General features: G+C 44.1%; 1 protein-coding gene across 1 annotated transcript in view; it reads left to right on the top strand.

Annotated features, from left to right (window-relative positions):
• The window catches only part of ZMYND11 (zinc finger MYND-type containing 11), a 159,512-nt gene that overhangs the window by 110,949 nt on the left and 31,125 nt on the right, over window positions 1-17,438 (top strand). The window contains exons 5-8 of the mRNA XM_068130009.2: window positions 609-686; window positions 1,104-1,196; window positions 13,557-13,644; window positions 15,784-15,839. Of these exons, the coding sequence (XP_067986110.2) occupies window positions 609-686; window positions 1,104-1,196; window positions 13,557-13,644; window positions 15,784-15,839 (315 nt within the window). The remainder of the gene's footprint in view (window positions 1-608; window positions 687-1,103; window positions 1,197-13,556; window positions 13,645-15,783; window positions 15,840-17,438) is intronic.

Below are 17,438 nucleotides of genomic sequence, written 5' to 3'. Positions count from 1 at the left end.
TTGGCCATCAAAAAATATTTTGCATCAGTTTATCTTGAACTTTTAGACACCACATTACTTATGATGCTTTCTTGGTCTATCTTCACGGTTGTCGTGAAAGGAACTTTATCACCAAATTTGATTGAAATTACATTCTTACCATAGTAAACAAAAAAAAGCTTCTCTTTTTTTAAAGTCCAACATCGATGCACATGTACATTTATAGTGCGAGTTGGGGCACGACTTGATTTACCACTTCAAAGAAGCTTTCATGAAATTATCATCATCGATTTTAAAGACGAAGCTTCAAACACCATTTTATTGGGGGGGGGGGGAGGGGGAGGAGGGCACAGATGAATGGATAGAAGGCGTACCATTAGATCCCAATCCCCCCCCCGCACCCCCCCCCCCCCATGAACTTTATTCTAGATTATTTAACAGTTACGTTGCAATACCACTTCAAGGAGAAGCTATATCTAGAGAAACGCTTCCCATCCATCCAGATTTATTGAACTATCCAAATTGTCTAAACATGTGCAATATAAAGATACGTAATCGTTTTTGACTTTGGGAGTTACATGGAAACCTTGTATTGATTTGTACAAAAAACACAATTTGCATGTGTTCAGGTACAAAAGAAGCGGGTATGGCCCAAGCAGGAACTCTGCACTTACCTCCGCTTTGTGGTGCAACGTATGAAGGAAAAGGTAAAGGGTTTTTTTTCTGAGACAATATTTATCCACGAGTTTTATTTATTTATTTGTAATGCAAGTGTAATTTTGGTTACATATTCTTGGCATAGTGTACATGTTGGGGGGAGGGGGGAGGGGGAAGGTGTGAAGTCCTTCCCTCCTCACCCCTCCCCCTCCCCCACTTGTCTAACCACACGGATGTATGCTGCAAAAACGTCACATTTTGAGATGAAGCAAAACTCCAGTAAATGATAGTGATTTGTATGTTGGGTTTTAAGGAGTTGAGGTTAATGAGTGACGTATGCAGATAAATGTTTGACAAGATATTGCAGGGTAATGTAATCAAAGGAGTTGAGTATTTGTATGGAAGACATGTGCAAAACATGTTTTTGCATTATTATGTTGCTCAACGTTGTGGCCTCTTCCTTTTAGTCTTTGGATGTTTGGAGACGAGCGAACGAGAGTGGTTTTCACTTGTATCGTCGTCTGGTGCACACACCAATGGACCTGCACATCATTCAGAAGGTGTGCAGTAGGATCAAGTGCGCTATCCAGACTCTTTATAAGATGTACTCTGTGGCTCAATGGCCAATTGTAATGCATATACGATATGGAAATTCTCTCTATCTCTCCAATTAAATACATTTATTTTAAGTGACTTCTGAATTGATCCATCCATGCGTTCATATATATATATATAAATTTTGTGTATATATTTTTTACTTGGAGGTGGGGGGGAGGGGATTCATGCATAGGTTGTGTGTGTTAAGAATAGTATGGACCGTGTGATGACTGGGTTCCCCTTGCAGCAGCTATTTGTCTAGGCTTAGAGGTGTAAAGGTAAGTCGTATTGTAGAACATGCACTAAGGAGGCAGTTAGTGTTAACTCTTAGACGGTATAGAGATTGTGTAAAAACCCTGACGTGTCAAACCCCCTGACAGGCGAGGCCTGGTGAGGACTTGTGCCATTTAACATGAAAGGCACAAATAAAGCTCGTAGAGCTTTTAAAGACAGCCAACATGACCTGTTTGGCCAGCGCACCACAGGCCTTGGTGGTGAGGTTGGCTTCTGAGCCTTGGAGAAGAGCGCAAGACTTATTATTGGAGTCGCCCCACAAGGCAAACGGTCTGCAAGATGGTGATGTCCGTAAGCAGCGGGTAGCCAATCACAGGATTCGCCGCCCATAGAGACGGTTCTAGAATTGACAAGGGCTGTGCCAGTTGGACCTTGAACTTCAAGAGAGCAACACCGCTGTAATTCCTGTCTCTTCTTGATCATCTCTCTCATCGCCATTGCTCTTCATCACCATTCATCCTCTCGTCTTCGCCTGGAGTTGCACTTCGTCAGCCATATCAGCCTGCACGACCACAGCGACCTGCATGACCAAAGTGACCTGCACGACCACAGCGACCTGCATGACCAAAGTGACCTGCACGCCGCCAGCTTCATGCCTGCCTGCTCAAGGCCTTGCCTGCCACCATTGTTTTGCATGCAAATCCAGTAATCGGTGCCATTTGCGGGTTAGGCTTTATTTATTTTCATTGTACATAAGTGTGTGTGCCTCCCTACTCGTTTTTTCCTTTGAGTCCTGGTCTGTTTTGGTTATTTATTATTCGCATCTTGTCTCTCACCTCCCATATACCTTTAAATAAACCATTGTTTTTGAAAAGGAACTTCTTCCTGCCTTTTTGCTTTCACGTGTGTTTCTCCACAAGGTTCAGCTTCGTTTGGCTGAATTTTGGGGAATCATAATAGCTGATATTGAACGCAGTATCATAAACAATGTTTGAGTCTTTTGTAAGGGTCTTGTACCAAAAAAACATGTTTTTGACATGACTTTATGCATGTATGTACACTCTGGGGCCAAAAAAATGAGCCAAGCTGTTTTTTTCAAATTTGGAGCCATAGATGCATAGTACATATCCCAGTTTAAATTGATTACTCATGTTGGAGTAGCTAAAAGCCCTCCGCGCAGTTTACAGCAATTTTTATGAAATTTTTTTTTTTTGGAAGTTGTGTTCTCAAAAAAAAAAATTACGAAATTCCCGTATTTTCGGCTTTCATCTTGAAATCAAGACTGTAAACACAACAAATGTGAAACAGTAAAGGAGTGTGAATACTTTCTGAAGGCACTGTCTATTCTATTTGTCTATTCGCCGAGTCGATCTTTTTACATTTTGTCATAACTATTTTACCATACCGTGCATTAAAAAAAAACACTATAACACCAGAACATGCACAAATAACTGCACAAATCAGTATGGAATAGCTTGTCCCTTGGCTTTCTTTAACTAATCCAGTCATTTGGTCAAGCTTTTACAAAACCTCTTGCACCGAGAAATGTCAATTTTGTCCCATTCATGTTTGACAGCTTCCCTAAGTTGATCAGAATTTGCAAAAAAAATTCCAATAAGTTTGTGTTGAATATAGACACAAAGATTTTCTATGGTGTTCAAATCGGGACTCTGACCAGGCCAGAACATAAGTTTCAGGGACTTTTTCTCTAACCACTTTTTGGTGGCTATTTCAGTATGGGCATTATCTTATTGAAAAATGACTTCTTTGCTTTTTTCTCTCCAGGAAATCACTTTTGAGGGGTGGGAAGTAATCCTTTCTCCATGTTCTGGTATTCTTTGGTAGTAATTGACTGTTCACACCTTATCACCAACACCAGCAGACAGAAATGCACCCATGATTCCACCTCCTCCATGCTTCACAGTTGTTGAAATGCACTTAGGGTTGAATCTCTCACCAGATCTGCGAAGACAATGTTCTGGGGCATTACTGCAAAGCTGAAATCTTGATTCATCACTACACATAACTCTCTGAAACCAGTCTGAATCACAGTTCCCATATTCAGCCAAAAAGTGCAATCTGTCCTGAATGTATTTCTTTCATAATAGCGGCTTCTTAGCACATGTTCTTGAGGAAAAACCAGCATCTTTCAGCCTTCTTCTGATGTTCCGTCTGGAAAGTCTTGTTTTCAGCAGTTCTGAACTCCTCTGAAAGTTTCCACAGGCTTTTCTTTCTTTCCTGGAGAACTAAGAATTTCAGTCACCTGTCATATTTACTTGTAGTGGCTCTAGACCTGCCAGATCCCTTCTTCTTTGCAGTAGAACAAGTTTTCTGGCACTTGAAAAGAAAATAATAGGGATGTTCAAATAAATGATAGCCTGGTGTTGGCTTAACGTTGAAATTGGCTGGCTTAAGAACCCAGGTGTTGAGTTTGAGCCCCTGTTGTGCCATTGAATTAACACGAGGTGGATCGACTCAGCCTGTTATCCTTCCAAGGTGGGAAAAATAAGTACCTCGCCATATCTCCAGAAAAATGATTCAGCCAAGTAGCCACAGGCTGCATACGAATATATAAACAAGAAATATGTCGTGCATAGCACGATACTTGCGAAATCCCTAAAATAAGTTGTTTGGCCTACGATGACCTCAAAAATAATTGGTGGTTGAATTCAGTGACCTGGTCGTGGGTTTTTTTTTTGGGTTTTTTTCCTATTCGCTGCCGTGTTCCGTGAATTTGTGGGGTTTTTTCCTTTTGTCAGCCGTGTTCCGCAAAAAATTTTTTTTTTGTGTTTCTTATTGTTCCGCGGATTATTTTTTTCTGTTTGTGGCCGTGTGTCGTGAATTTGTGGATCTTTTTTCCTATTTGCGGCCATGTTCCGTGAAATCACGGGGTTTTTTTTCCTATTCGCAGCCATGTTCCGCGAAATCGCGGCTTTTTTTTTCCTATTCACGGCTGTGTTCCGCAAATTTGTGATCCCCCCCTCCCCCCTATTCGCTGGCCGTGTTCTGTGAAACTCGTGGCTTTTTTTTCCTATTCACGGCCGTGTTCCACAAATTCGTGTTTCCCTCTCCTCCCCCTATTCGCTGGCCGTGTTTTGCGAAATCGCGGGTTTTTTTTGTTTGTTTTCCTATTCGCAGCCATGCTTTGTGAATGTGTGGGGGGTTTTTCCGATTCGAGGCCGTTTTCTTTGAATTTGTGGGTTTTTTTCCTATTCTCGGCCGTGTTCCGCGAATTCGTGTTTTTTGGGGGGTTTTTTTTCCTATTTACGGCCGTGTTCCGTGAAATCATATTTTTTTCCCCTATTCGCGGCCGTGTTCTGCGAAATCGCGGTTTTTTTTCCCCCGATTCACAGCCATGTTCCGTGAATTCGTGTTTTTTTTTTCCTATTCGCTGGCCGTGTTCCACGAATTTGTGGGGGTTTTTCCCTATGCGCACCCGTGTTGCATGTATTTGTGGTTGTTTCCCCTATTCGCGGCCGTGTTCCATCAATTTGTGGTTTTCTTTTTCCTATTCACAGCCGTGTCCCACGAATTTGTGGGTTATTTTTGTCCCCCGTCGCACAGCGGAGCGAAAGGGGGACTATGGTTTTCCCCTCCGTCCGTGTGTCCGTCCATCCGTCCGTGCATGCGTGCGGGCGTGCATGCGTGCGCTCGTAAGCGAAGGACCACATTCGAATTTGGTGTGTGGGTGCAACCCACGTCAAAATCCAAGATGGCCGCCGCCATGTATGTCTGATGCCATGTATGTCTGAACCTTGTCAGCTGAATATCTTGAAAAATATGCGAAGTACCAACTTCTAATCAGGTGTGTGGGTGTATCTAGGCATAAGCAAGAACGCTGTTGAAAATTGGGTCGCCACGTCAAAATCCAAGATGGCCGCCACCATATATATGTCTGAACCTTGTGAGCGAAATATCTCGAAAAATAAGCGAACTACCAACTTCTAATCTGGTGTTTGGGTGTATCTCGGCATAAGGAAGAACGCTATTGAAAATTGGGTCCGCACGTCAAAATCCAAGATGACCGCCGCCATGTATGTCTGAACCTTGTGAGATGAATATCTTGAAAAATAAGCGAAGTACCAACTTATAATCTGGTGTGTGGGTGTATCTCGGCATAAGGAAGAACGCTATTGAAAATTGGGTCGCAACGTCAAAATCCAAGATGGCCGCCACCATATATATGTCTGAACATTGTGAGTGAAATATCTCGAAAAATAAGCGAAGTACCAACTTCTAATCTGGTGTGTGGCTGTATCTAGGCACACGGAAAGCCGCTGTTTAAAATTGGGTCGCCACGTCAAAATCCAAGATGGCCGCCGCCATGTATGTCTGAACCTTGTGAGATGAATATCTTGAAAAATAAGCGACGTACCAACTTCTAATTTGGTGTGTGGGTGTATCTCGGCATAAGGAAGAACGCTATTGAAAATTGGGTCGCCACGTCAAAATCCAAGATGGCCGCCACCATATATTATCTGAACCTTGTGAGCGAAATATCTTGAAAAATAAGCGAAGTACCAACTTCTAATCTGGTGTGTGGGTGTATCTAGGCACAAGCAAGAAGGCTGTTTAAAACTGGGTCGCCACGTCAAAATCCAAGATGGCCGCCGCCATGTATGTCTGAACTTTGTGAGTGAAATATCTTGAAAAATAAGCGAAGTACCAACTTCTAATCTGGTGTGTGGGTGTATTTAGGCACAAGCAAGAAGGCTGTTTAAAACTGGGTTGCCACGTCAAAATCCAAGATGGCCGCCACCATATATATGTCTGAACTTTGTGAGTGAAATATCTTGAAAAATAAGCAAAGTACCAACTTCTAATCTGGTGTTTGGGTGTATCTAGGCACAAGGTAGAAGGCTATTGAAAATTGGGTCGCCACGTCAAAATCCAAGATGGCCGCCGCCATGTATGTCTGAACCTTGTGAGCGGAATATCTTGAAAAATAAGCGAAGTACCAACTTCTAATCTGGTGTGTGGGTGTATCTAGGCATAAGGAATAACGCTATTGAAAATTGGGTCGCCACGTCAAAATCCAAGATGGCCTTCTCCATGTATGTCTGAACCTTGTGAGCGAAATATCATATCATAGCATGTTTTCTGCATCTTCCACTTTGTCAACTCACATCACTTCACCGACGGGGGACCTAGGCGTAACGCTTGTTGGTTTTTTTTCTATTCGCAGCCGTGCTCCGTGAAATGGCGGGTTTTTTTCTATTCGCGGCTGTGTTCCGCGAAATTGCGGGGTTTTCTCCGATGCGCACCCATGTTGCATGTATTCGTGGTTGTTTCCCCTTATTCGTGGCCGTGTTCCGTGAAATTGCGGGGTTTTTTTTCCTATTCGCGGCCGGTTTCCGTGAATTTGTGGTTTTTTTTCTTATTTGCGGCCGTGTTCCGCTAATTAGTGTTTTTTGTTTGTTTTTTTCATTTCGCGGCCGTGTTCCGTGAAATCGCGTTTTTTTTTTTTTCCTATTTGCAGCCGTGTTCCGCGAAATTGCGGATTTTTTCCCTGTGCCCACCCATGTTGCATGTATTCGTGGTTGTTTCCCCCATCGTGGCCATGTTCCGTGAAATCGCGGGGTTTTTTTCTTCTATTCGCATCTGCGTTCCGTGAAATCATATTTTTTTCCCCTATTCGCGGCCGTGTTCTGCGAAATCGCGGTTTTTTTTCCCCCGATTCACAGCCATGTTCCGTGAATTCGTGTTTTTTTTTTCCTATTCGCTGGCCGTGTTCCACGAATTTGTGGGGGTTTTTCCCTATGCGCACCCGTGTTGCATGTATTTGTGGTTGTTTCCCCTATTCGCGGCCGTGTTCCATCAATTTGTGGTTTTCTTTTTCCTATTCACAGCCGTGTCCCACGAATTTGTGGGTTATTTTTGTCCCCCGTCGCACAGCGGAGCGAAAGGGGGACTATGGTTTTCCCCTCCGTCCGTGTGTCCGTCCATCCGTCCGTGCATGCGTGCGGGCGTGCATGCGTGCGCTCGTAAGCGAAGGACCACATTCGAATTTGGTGTGTGGGTGCAACCCACGTCAAAATCCAAGATGGCCGCCGCCATGTATGTCTGATGCCATGTATGTCTGAACCTTGTCAGCTGAATATCTTGAAAAATATGCGAAGTACCAACTTCTAATCAGGTGTGTGGGTGTATCTAGGCATAAGCAAGAACGCTGTTGAAAATTGGGTCGCCACGTCAAAATCCAAGATGGCCGCCACCATATATATGTCTGAACCTTGTGAGCGAAATATCTCGAAAAATAAGCGAACTACCAACTTCTAATCTGGTGTTTGGGTGTATCTCGGCATAAGGAAGAACGCTATTGAAAATTGGGTCCGCACGTCAAAATCCAAGATGGCCGCCGCCATGTATGTCTGAACCTTGTGAGATGAATATCTTGAAAAATAAGCGAAGTACCAACTTATAATCTGGTGTGTGGGTGTATCTCGGCATAAGGAAGAACGCTATTGAAAATTGGGTCGCAACGTCAAAATCCAAGATGGCCGCCACCATATATATGTCTGAACATTGTGAGTGAAATATCTCGAAAAATAAGCGAAGTACCAACTTCTAATCTGGTGTGTGGCTGTATCTAGGCACACGGAAAGCCGCTGTTTAAAATTGGGTCGCCACGTCAAAATCCAAGATGGCCGCCGCCATGTATGTCTGAACCTTGTGAGATGAATATCTTGAAAAATAAGCGACGTACCAACTTCTAATTTGGTGTGTGGGTGTATCTCGGCATAAGGAAGAACGCTATTGAAAATTGGGTCGCCACGTCAAAATCCAAGATGGCCGCCACCATATATTATCTGAACCTTGTGAGCGAAATATCTTGAAAAATAAGCGAAGTACCAACTTCTAATCTGGTGTGTGGGTGTATCTAGGCACAAGCAAGAAGGCTGTTTAAAACTGGGTCGCCACGTCAAAATCCAAGATGGCCGCCGCCATGTATGTCTGAACTTTGTGAGTGAAATATCTTGAAAAATAAGCGAAGTACCAACTTCTAATCTGGTGTGTGGGTGTATTTAGGCACAAGCAAGAAGGCTGTTTAAAACTGGGTTGCCACGTCAAAATCCAAGATGGCCGCCACCATATATATGTCTGAACTTTGTGAGTGAAATATCTTGAAAAATAAGCAAAGTACCAACTTCTAATCTGGTGTTTGGGTGTATCTAGGCACAAGGTAGAAGGCTATTGAAAATTGGGTCGCCACGTCAAAATCCAAGATGGCCGCCGCCATGTATGTCTGAACCTTGTGAGCGGAATATCTTGAAAAATAAGCGAAGTACCAACTTCTAATCTGGTGTGTGGGTGTATCTAGGCATAAGGAATAACGCTATTGAAAATTGGGTCGCCACGTCAAAATCCAAGATGGCCTTCTCCATGTATGTCTGAACCTTGTGAGCGAAATATCATATCATAGCATGTTTTCTGCATCTTCCACTTTGTCAACTCACATCACTTCACCGACGGGGGACCTAGGCGTAACGCTTGTTGGTTTTTTTTCTATTCGCAGCCGTGCTCCGTGAAATGGCGGGTTTTTTTCTATTCGCGGCTGTGTTCCGCGAAATTGCGGGGTTTTCTCCGATGCGCACCCATGTTGCATGTATTCGTGGTTGTTTCCCCTTATTCGTGGCCGTGTTCCGTGAAATTGCGGGGTTTTTTTTCCTATTCGCGGCCGGTTTCCGTGAATTTGTGGTTTTTTTTCTTATTTGCGGCCGTGTTCCGCTAATTAGTGTTTTTTGTTTGTTTTTTTCATTTCGCGGCCGTGTTCCGTGAAATCGCGTTTTTTTTTTTTTCCTATTTGCAGCCGTGTTCCGCGAAATTGCGGATTTTTTCCCTGTGCCCACCCATGTTGCATGTATTCGTGGTTGTTTCCCCCATCGTGGCCATGTTCCGTGAAATCGCGGGGTTTTTTTCTTCTATTCGCATCTGCGTTCCGTGAATTTGTGGTTTTCTTTTTCCTATTCACAGCCGTGTTCTGCGAAATTGCGGGTTTTTTCCCTGTGCGCACCCATGTTGCATGTATTCGTGGTTGTTTCCCCCATCGTGGCCATGTTCCGTGAAATCGCGGGGTTTTTTTCTTCTATTCGCATCTGTGTTCCGTGAATTTGTGGTTTTCTTTTTCCTATTCACAGCCATGTTGCGCGAAATTGCGGTTTTTTTTTTCCTTTCCGTGGCTGTGTTCCGCGAATTTGTGGGTTTTTTAATTTTTCTTTTCTCTTTGCACCCCGTGTTTCGGGAAATTGCGGGGTTTTTTTTATTTGCGGCCAGGTTCTGTGAATTTGTGGGTTTTTTTCCTATTGGCGGCCGTGCTCCGCGAATTTGTGTGTCTTTTTTTCCCCTATTCATGGCCTTGTTCAGCAAATTCGTGTTTTTTCGTTTGTTCGTTTTTGCCCTATTCGCGGCTGTGTTTCGTGAATTTGCGGGGGGCTTTTCCGATTCGCAGCCGTGTTCTGTGAATTTGTGGTTTTCTTTTATCTATTCACAGCTGTGTTGCGCGAAACCGCGTTTTTTTTTCCTATGCCTGGCTGTGTTCTGTGAAATTGCGGGGGGGTTTTTTTTCTTATTGGCGGCCGTGTTCCACGAATTAGTGGGTTTTTTTTGTTTGTTTTTTTCCTTTTCGCGGCCGTGTTCCGTGAAATCGCGGTTTTTTTTTCCTATTCGCGGCCGTGTTCCCGAAATTGCGGGTTTTTTTCCTATGCGCCCATGTTGCATGTATTCGTGGTTGTTTCCCCTATTCGTGGCCGTGTTCCGCGAAATCGCGGTTTTTTTTTTTTCTTCTATTCGCAGCCGTGTTCCATGAATTTGTGGTTTTCTTTTTCCTATTCATAGCCGTGTTGCGCGAAATCGAGTTTTTTTCCTATTCGTGGCTGTGTTCCGCGAATTTGTGGGGTTTAAAAAAAAATTTATTATTATTATTCGCGTCCCGTGTTCCGTGAAATTGCGGGGGGTTTTTTCCGATTCGCGGCCGGGTTCTGTGAATTTGTGGGGTTTTTTTCCGGTATTGGCGGCCATGTTCCGCGATTTTGTGTTTTTTTTTTGTTTTTTTCTATTCGCGGCCGTGTCGTGAATTTGTGGGGTTTTTCCCTATTTGCGGCCGTGTGCCGCGAAATCACGGTTTTTTTCCCCCTATTTGCGGCCGTGTTTCGTGAATTTGTGGGGGGGTTTTCCGATTCGCGGCTGTGTTCGGTGAATTCGTGTTTTTTGGGGGGTTGTTTTCTATTCGCGGCCGTGTTCCGTGAAATCGAGGTTTTGTTTTTTTTCCTATTCGCGGCCGGTTTCTGTGAATTTGTTTTCCTATTGGCGGCCGTGTTCCGTGAATTCGTGGGTTTTTTTTCCTATCCGCGGCCGTGTTCCACGAATTCGTGGGGGGTTTTTTTCCTATTAGTGGCCGTGTTCCGCAAAATCGCGTTTTTTTTCCCCCTATTCGTGGCCGTGTTCCACGAATTCGTGTTTTTTTCGTGGGGGGGGGGGGGGGGGGGAGTGGGGGGGATAATTTTGAGCCATTATCTTGACATACGGTATTCATAATACCCATCTTTCACCAGCCATGCATAAGCAGCTGGACATACGCAAAAAAACAAAAAAACTATGAGCCGCGAGCATGACCTGCTGCGTTTGCTACCATGTGTTTCGCGTTTTCACTGCTTTCGCGGGATATCCCGTCATTCACACTGTGAACAGCTTCATGTGTCCATGGTTCGCAGGTAAACAATGTTTTGGGGGATATCCCGCCGTAAACAGCTTCACGTGTCCACCGTTCACATTACCCTTAGAATTACCCTTTAGAATTACCCTTTAGAATTACCCTTTAGAATTAAACACGTTGGGTGAGAAATGTTCTTCATTTTTGACGAATGGATGGAAGGAAGGACATAGCCAAATATTGAAGCGGCTTCACCACTTAGGAAAATGGGGGGATATTGTAATCTCAGGTCTGTCTGTCTCTCTGTCACACTATCTCCTCCTAAATGGCTGTATAGAAATTCACCAAACTTGGTAGTTATGATCACCACGTGGCAAGAAGGTGTGAGGGCAGTATAATTTTTGGACCTGTCCCCTGGGGTGGGGTCAAAACGTGAAATACCAGAAAATGCAATTACAGGCACATTTAAAAACATTTTTGAAAGAACCGTTTTTTTTTTTTGTTTTTTTTTTTTGTTTTTTTTGTTTTGTATACAAGATCGAGGCTCGTGAAAGAGCGAACATTAATCACACAGAAAGACAAACCGACACATGAAACATATAACATCGGGAGCGGTAGACAAGATGGGGAGAGAGGGGGAAGGACACAAACACAACATTTGAGAGCAGGGACCGAGAGACATGGAGACATCGAGAGATCTGAGAGAGGGCGAGGGCTTTGGGGGGGGGGGGGCATGGGAAGGGGGCGGTGGGAGAGGTATAAAACATATGGACACTGCCAGGACTTCCAGGAAAGAGGTTGGAATTTCAAACAAGGTGGATCTGGGGTGAATTAGCGGGGGTAGAAAAGATCAAGGTTTTGGATGGGGGAAGATAAGAGATGGTGGTGAACAGCTGTTTTAAAGACCTGGAGGGAGGAGTGGGATTGAAGGGAGTGAGGGAGTTTGTTCCAGAGGCGGGAGAAAAGAGGAATGAAAGAGTGAAGGTGAGCAGAGAGCCGAGATTTCGGCAGTTTAACCATCAGAGGGTTGCTGGCAGATCTTGTGCGACCTGTAGGAATATTTGGGGGACAGAGCACAGAGAGAGCTGGGGGTGCAAGGCCGGAGAGGAGTCGGTAGAAGACAGAAAGACCACCTACCTGCCTGCGGTGAGTGAGTGAAAGGCCCTCAGAGATAGCTTCATCGCGGGAGATTCCAATAATTCTGAAAGCTTTGGTTTCAACAGCGTGAAGCCGAGCTAGGTGTGAGGCAGGAGCACCGGCCCATAGGGGAGAACAGTATTCCATTGAGCTGCGGATGAAAGCCTTGTATGTGGTGAGGAGCTCAGGTGTGCCGAGGAAGGACTTGACACGACGGAGGATGCCCAGTCGGCGACTGGCTTTGGAGGCCAGCTTGGAAATGTGGTTTTCCCAAGAAAGATCATGGCAGATAGTGAGACCCAAAATCTTGAGCGACAGAACTTCTTGGAGAGGATTGTTGAGAAAGTAGATGGGAGGGTTGTCCAGTCGATCTTTTCGGAGAGACATAGTAAGAGTGTGAGATTTGTCAGGATTGAAAGACATGTTCCACTTGTTTGACCAGTCTGTGATTTTGTCCAGGTCTTCAGAGAGTGAGGAGGCAGCAGACTGCCGATCTGAGGGAAGAGGAATGGAGCGGCAGAGAGTGGAGTCATCAGCAAAGAGATAGAGAGGATTTTCGAGAGAGTCAGAGAGATCATTGATGAAGACCAGTACACGTTCTACTGTATATGCAATCAACATGGGGGGATACATGGAATATGTACCGAATCTTTTGGATTAGATCATCGGTTAATGCTCCAGTGGGTGGGGACTTAGGGTCATGGGGTCAAAACAGGGGGGGGAGGGAGGAGGAGAGGCAGCGTTTTGCTCAATATTTAAAATTGGGTTATTCCTGCTGGAAATTTTTACCATCTTTCAACTCTGCTTTATGTGGGAAGCGTGGGGATTTGCGACGGTGTGCCATCGACTTTGCTCCAGATTTTGTTTGCAGAGCTCTGCTGGCTAACAGGCAGGGCAATCTAAAACAAAAACCCGACAATAACGATTTTCTGCAAAAATGCTGAAAAATAAAATGATAGCAAAAACTTGCTATTTAATCACAAAATTACAATTGATTACTTATTTGATTGCAATGCACACATTCACTAATTCTATATTTTTTGCTGAACTCACTTTATAAAGTATGCAGTGTTGAATTCATGTGCTCCATGCAATTGGCTTTTATTTGGACCACCTATCGAAGAGAATGCAAATGTATGAGATTGCTACCAGCATGACGTGTTGATTTTTCTGAGTTTCTCAACTGTTCTTCTCAAGCTTAAACTACATATTTGCTTCATGCTCCTGATTTTTCTGAGCCCTCAAGTTCTGTAGTTTGAGACGATCTCTTTATAACCTCTTTACATCTGTTTGTACTGCACAGAACGTGGAGGATTGTTTATACAAAACTATTGAGGAGTTTCAAGGAGACACTCAGCTACTTTTACATAATGCCATTCTCTTCTATGGAGGTAAGGTTAACAAAACTTCAGGCTTGAGGGATGTGGGTAACTGCAATTTATAGGTAGCATAATGCCTTTCCCACATTGAGGCAAGCACAGAGTGTTCACCAGCACGTTATAAAGACCAGACCAAGCATTAGAGGCAGACTAACAACTCCCTGAAGGTCATGTGTGAGACAGCTGCTTTTTATGATAATCCAATAATGACGATATGCTCATTTTGCTGATGCGAACTAGGTTTCAAGAATACAAATTCTTCATAAATTTAAGCTTGGATTTCATAACCAAACTAGAAGTCCAGAAGGCCTCAACTCTATCTCAAATATAACTGGAACCAAAACGGCACTCCGTAGAGCGCATACATCCAATAGGCTGTACAGTTTACGTTTTGTATCCCACTGATAGTCCGGATATGGATCCTGACCTGAACCAGAATCGAATTGGCTTGTTCTAACCAACTTATCCACCTAGTTTTGTCATTCCTTATCCATACATTTTTAAAATATCATGCTATATATCGTTTTTGGTCCCATCTCTCAATGGTGAAGTACCACTGAATTTTTTTTTAATTTAATTATCGTGTACGGATCCAGATCTTCACCAAAATTCAATTGATTCATCCTAATTATGCACCCAACCTGTCCACCAAGTTTCGTCTGAATCTGTCCATAACTTTGAGATATAGTGCCATATATAGGTTTTAGCCCTATGATCGATGGTGAAAGAATCACTTTAAAAATTCTCGGATCCGGATTCGGAACTGCACCAAATTGAGTCAATTATTCCTTGTCACACACCCAACTTTTCCACCAAATTTCGTCCGAATCCGTCCACAATTTTTTCAGATATCCTGTTCACCAACAAGCAAACAGACAGATTATTAAGAGACAATCAGGTGTGAAAACATAACCTCTGCCCACCTTCAGTGACGGAGGTAAATATCGGATCCTTATACGGATTTGAATCTTCTCCAAAATGTAATCAATTCTTCCTTGTCACATACCCAACCTGTACACCAAGTTTCGTCCGAATCCATTCACAACTTTTTGAGATATCCTGTTCACAAACTGTCAGACAGACAAACAGACAGAGAGGTGAAAACATAACCTCTGCCCACCTTCAGTGGTGGATGTAATTATCGGATCCAGATTCAGACCTTCACTAAAATCTAATCATTTCGTCATTGTCACATACCCAATCTGTCTACCAAAATGTGTCCAAATCCATCCATAACTTTTTGAGATACCTTAATTGCTCACAGACAGACAGGGGTGAAAACATAACCTCCGTCTACCTTTGGTGGCAAAGGTAAATGTATTTGGAATAGAGCATTCCCTGCACTTTGGCATTTGCTGACTTAACTTGAAGCTACAGTTCCAGGCACATTGCTGTAGGTTATTATGGCAATGCTGTCTGGAGTCGTATAACCTCGAATTAGGTGAGGAATGCAAGGTTGGTGAGCAATAATTCGTTCTTTTATGTGTCACATATACTTTGTCCTTGTAAGTTGTGAAAAGTTGATAAAAGACCTGGTCTGACATTGCACGCCGAGACTGCACCTGGTTTTTAAGGCCAGCTCAGAAAGGTCTGCTCAGGGTAACTCGTGCCTGATTGTGAAGCTGAAGACGTTGCTGAAGTTCAGTCGCAGGCGAAATATAAGCATTAATGAGGTGGTTTTTCTGTTACCACAAGCTGAGACTCACTTGATTTGTTTATATCCCATTCATTACATGTCTACCACTTATTTTTGTTGTGACTCCATAGTTCATTGAACTTTTTGTACGAAACATCTAGCTTTTTGGCTCATAGCGGTGCAGTATTTTTTTCTTTGGCAGATTGTAACATACAACATTAATTTTACACCATTGTTTAAGATAAGTTCCTGTAATTCTGTCTCCATCATGGTATTATCTACGCTATGCATTTGCAATTTTTTTTGAAGAATATAATTGGTGTCCCTATGAAAAATAAGCATTTGACAACATGACAGAATATAGATGTGTTTTGATCATTCATCACTCGTTTGTTTCACATTATTGAGTCTGCTCGACATACTTAGTGGCTTACCTTCTTTCCAACATCTTCTACTTGCGTAGTTTCAATACCTGTATGGATAGATCTTCTAACTTTTGTGTTTATCTGGAACAGAGTTCAGCCCGCAATCAGAAATGGCCCGGGGACTGTACCGAGACACAAAGCATGAGGTAAGTTATTCTATTTTAAGAAAAATGATGATTTAGTTGTTCTTTTGTTCAAATATATTGTTATGTGCATGGAAAAGGTTTTGCGGTGGTGTCCGTGTATGGAGATGCTTTGTAGGCCGGGCCTCCTCATGATGCATTTGAGGCCACCTATCGATCATTTAGAACCAATAACATGTCCTGTAAGCCTGTGTTAACTCATCTCCCCCCTCCTTTTTCTGATTATAACCCACTTCCACCTCCACCTTCAAGTCAAGTCAAGTATGGGCGCAAGCGCCAGAGCAGCGCGTTATTGCATTCACTTTCCGACGTTACTCCAGGGGCCTCTCTCTGGCCATCCTACAGGCGTATGCCTGGCCCACCCCTGTCTCATTGAGATGCCGATCAACCTGCTGCAACGACAAGGCATGCGGTCGGCCCGTTGGCCTCCTCCACTCACGAGGATCCCTTGCTGAGAGTATCTGGTGAGCTGGATCAGCGTCCGGAAAACGAGCCACATGTCCATACAGCCGCAGCTGACGCTCACGGACCATCCAGGAAACAAATCTCATCTGAGTCTCTCTCAGCAACCGCTCGTTGGACACAAAGTCCAACCAGCGATAGCCAAGGATTCTCCGAAGAGACTTGGTTCCAAAGGAGTTAAGTCCCATTCTCTGGCTCTTGGTAAGGATCCAAGTCTTGCATCCATAGAGCAAGACTGGAAGCACTAATGACTTAAAGACTATGACTTTCGTCCTCCTACATAGATACCGGCAGCGCCACACCCCATGATCCAGTGATTCCATGACTCCCCAGGCCTGACCCAGACGTCTATCAACCTCTGGCTCACAACATGCGGAGACATGAATAACACTGCCAAGGTAAGTGAATCTCTTCGTGACCTCAACATTTTCGCCACAAACAGGCACAGACAAGACAGCAGCTCCAAGATCTCATTGAAAGCCTAGATCTTGGTTTTGACCCAAGAAATCCGTAATCCCAGCGGCTCCGCCTTCTCATTCAGTGCCTGGAGGGCCCCTGTAAGAATGTCCATGGTCTCTGCATAGATGACTATCATCTGCGAAATCAAGGTCAGAGATCTTGACACTCCCAAACGATGCACCGCAGCGTGGTCCAACATCCTCTCCAGAATCCATTCCATACAAGCGCTGAAGAGTGTGGGAGCCAGTACACACCCCTGCCAAACTCCAGTAAAAACTGGCAATAAGTCAGAGATGGAGCCACCACACCTCACAGCACTCTCAGTACCAGAGTATAGTTCAGAGATCAGATTGATCAGCGTTGGTGGCACCCCACGAAGACCAAGAATCCTCCAGAGGGCATCCCGATTCACCGAATCAAACGCTTTGCGGAGATCAACATAGGCTACAAGCAGCCCCTGACGAAACCCTCGCTTGCGTTCGGTGAGGACCTGAAGTGCAAGGATATGGGTCAATCGTTGACCTCTTTGGTGTAAAGCCCAACTGCTCTGGTCGCTGGTGCTCGAGCAGATGGTGGCGAACCCTGTTAAGAATGATCCAAGCAAAGGCACCGAGAGTGGCGTCGCCCCCTTTGTAGTTGTTACAGTCCTGGTTATCACCCTTCCCTTTCCAGAGGGGGACA

The sequence above is a fragment of the Myxine glutinosa genome, chromosome 1 (assembly GCF_964187855.1).
Source record: "Myxine glutinosa chromosome 1, kmMyxGlut1.1, whole genome shotgun sequence".
Classification (NCBI taxonomy): domain Eukaryota; kingdom Metazoa; phylum Chordata; class Myxini; order Myxiniformes; family Myxinidae; genus Myxine; species Myxine glutinosa.
This window is presented reverse-complemented; position numbering and strand designations above follow the sequence as displayed.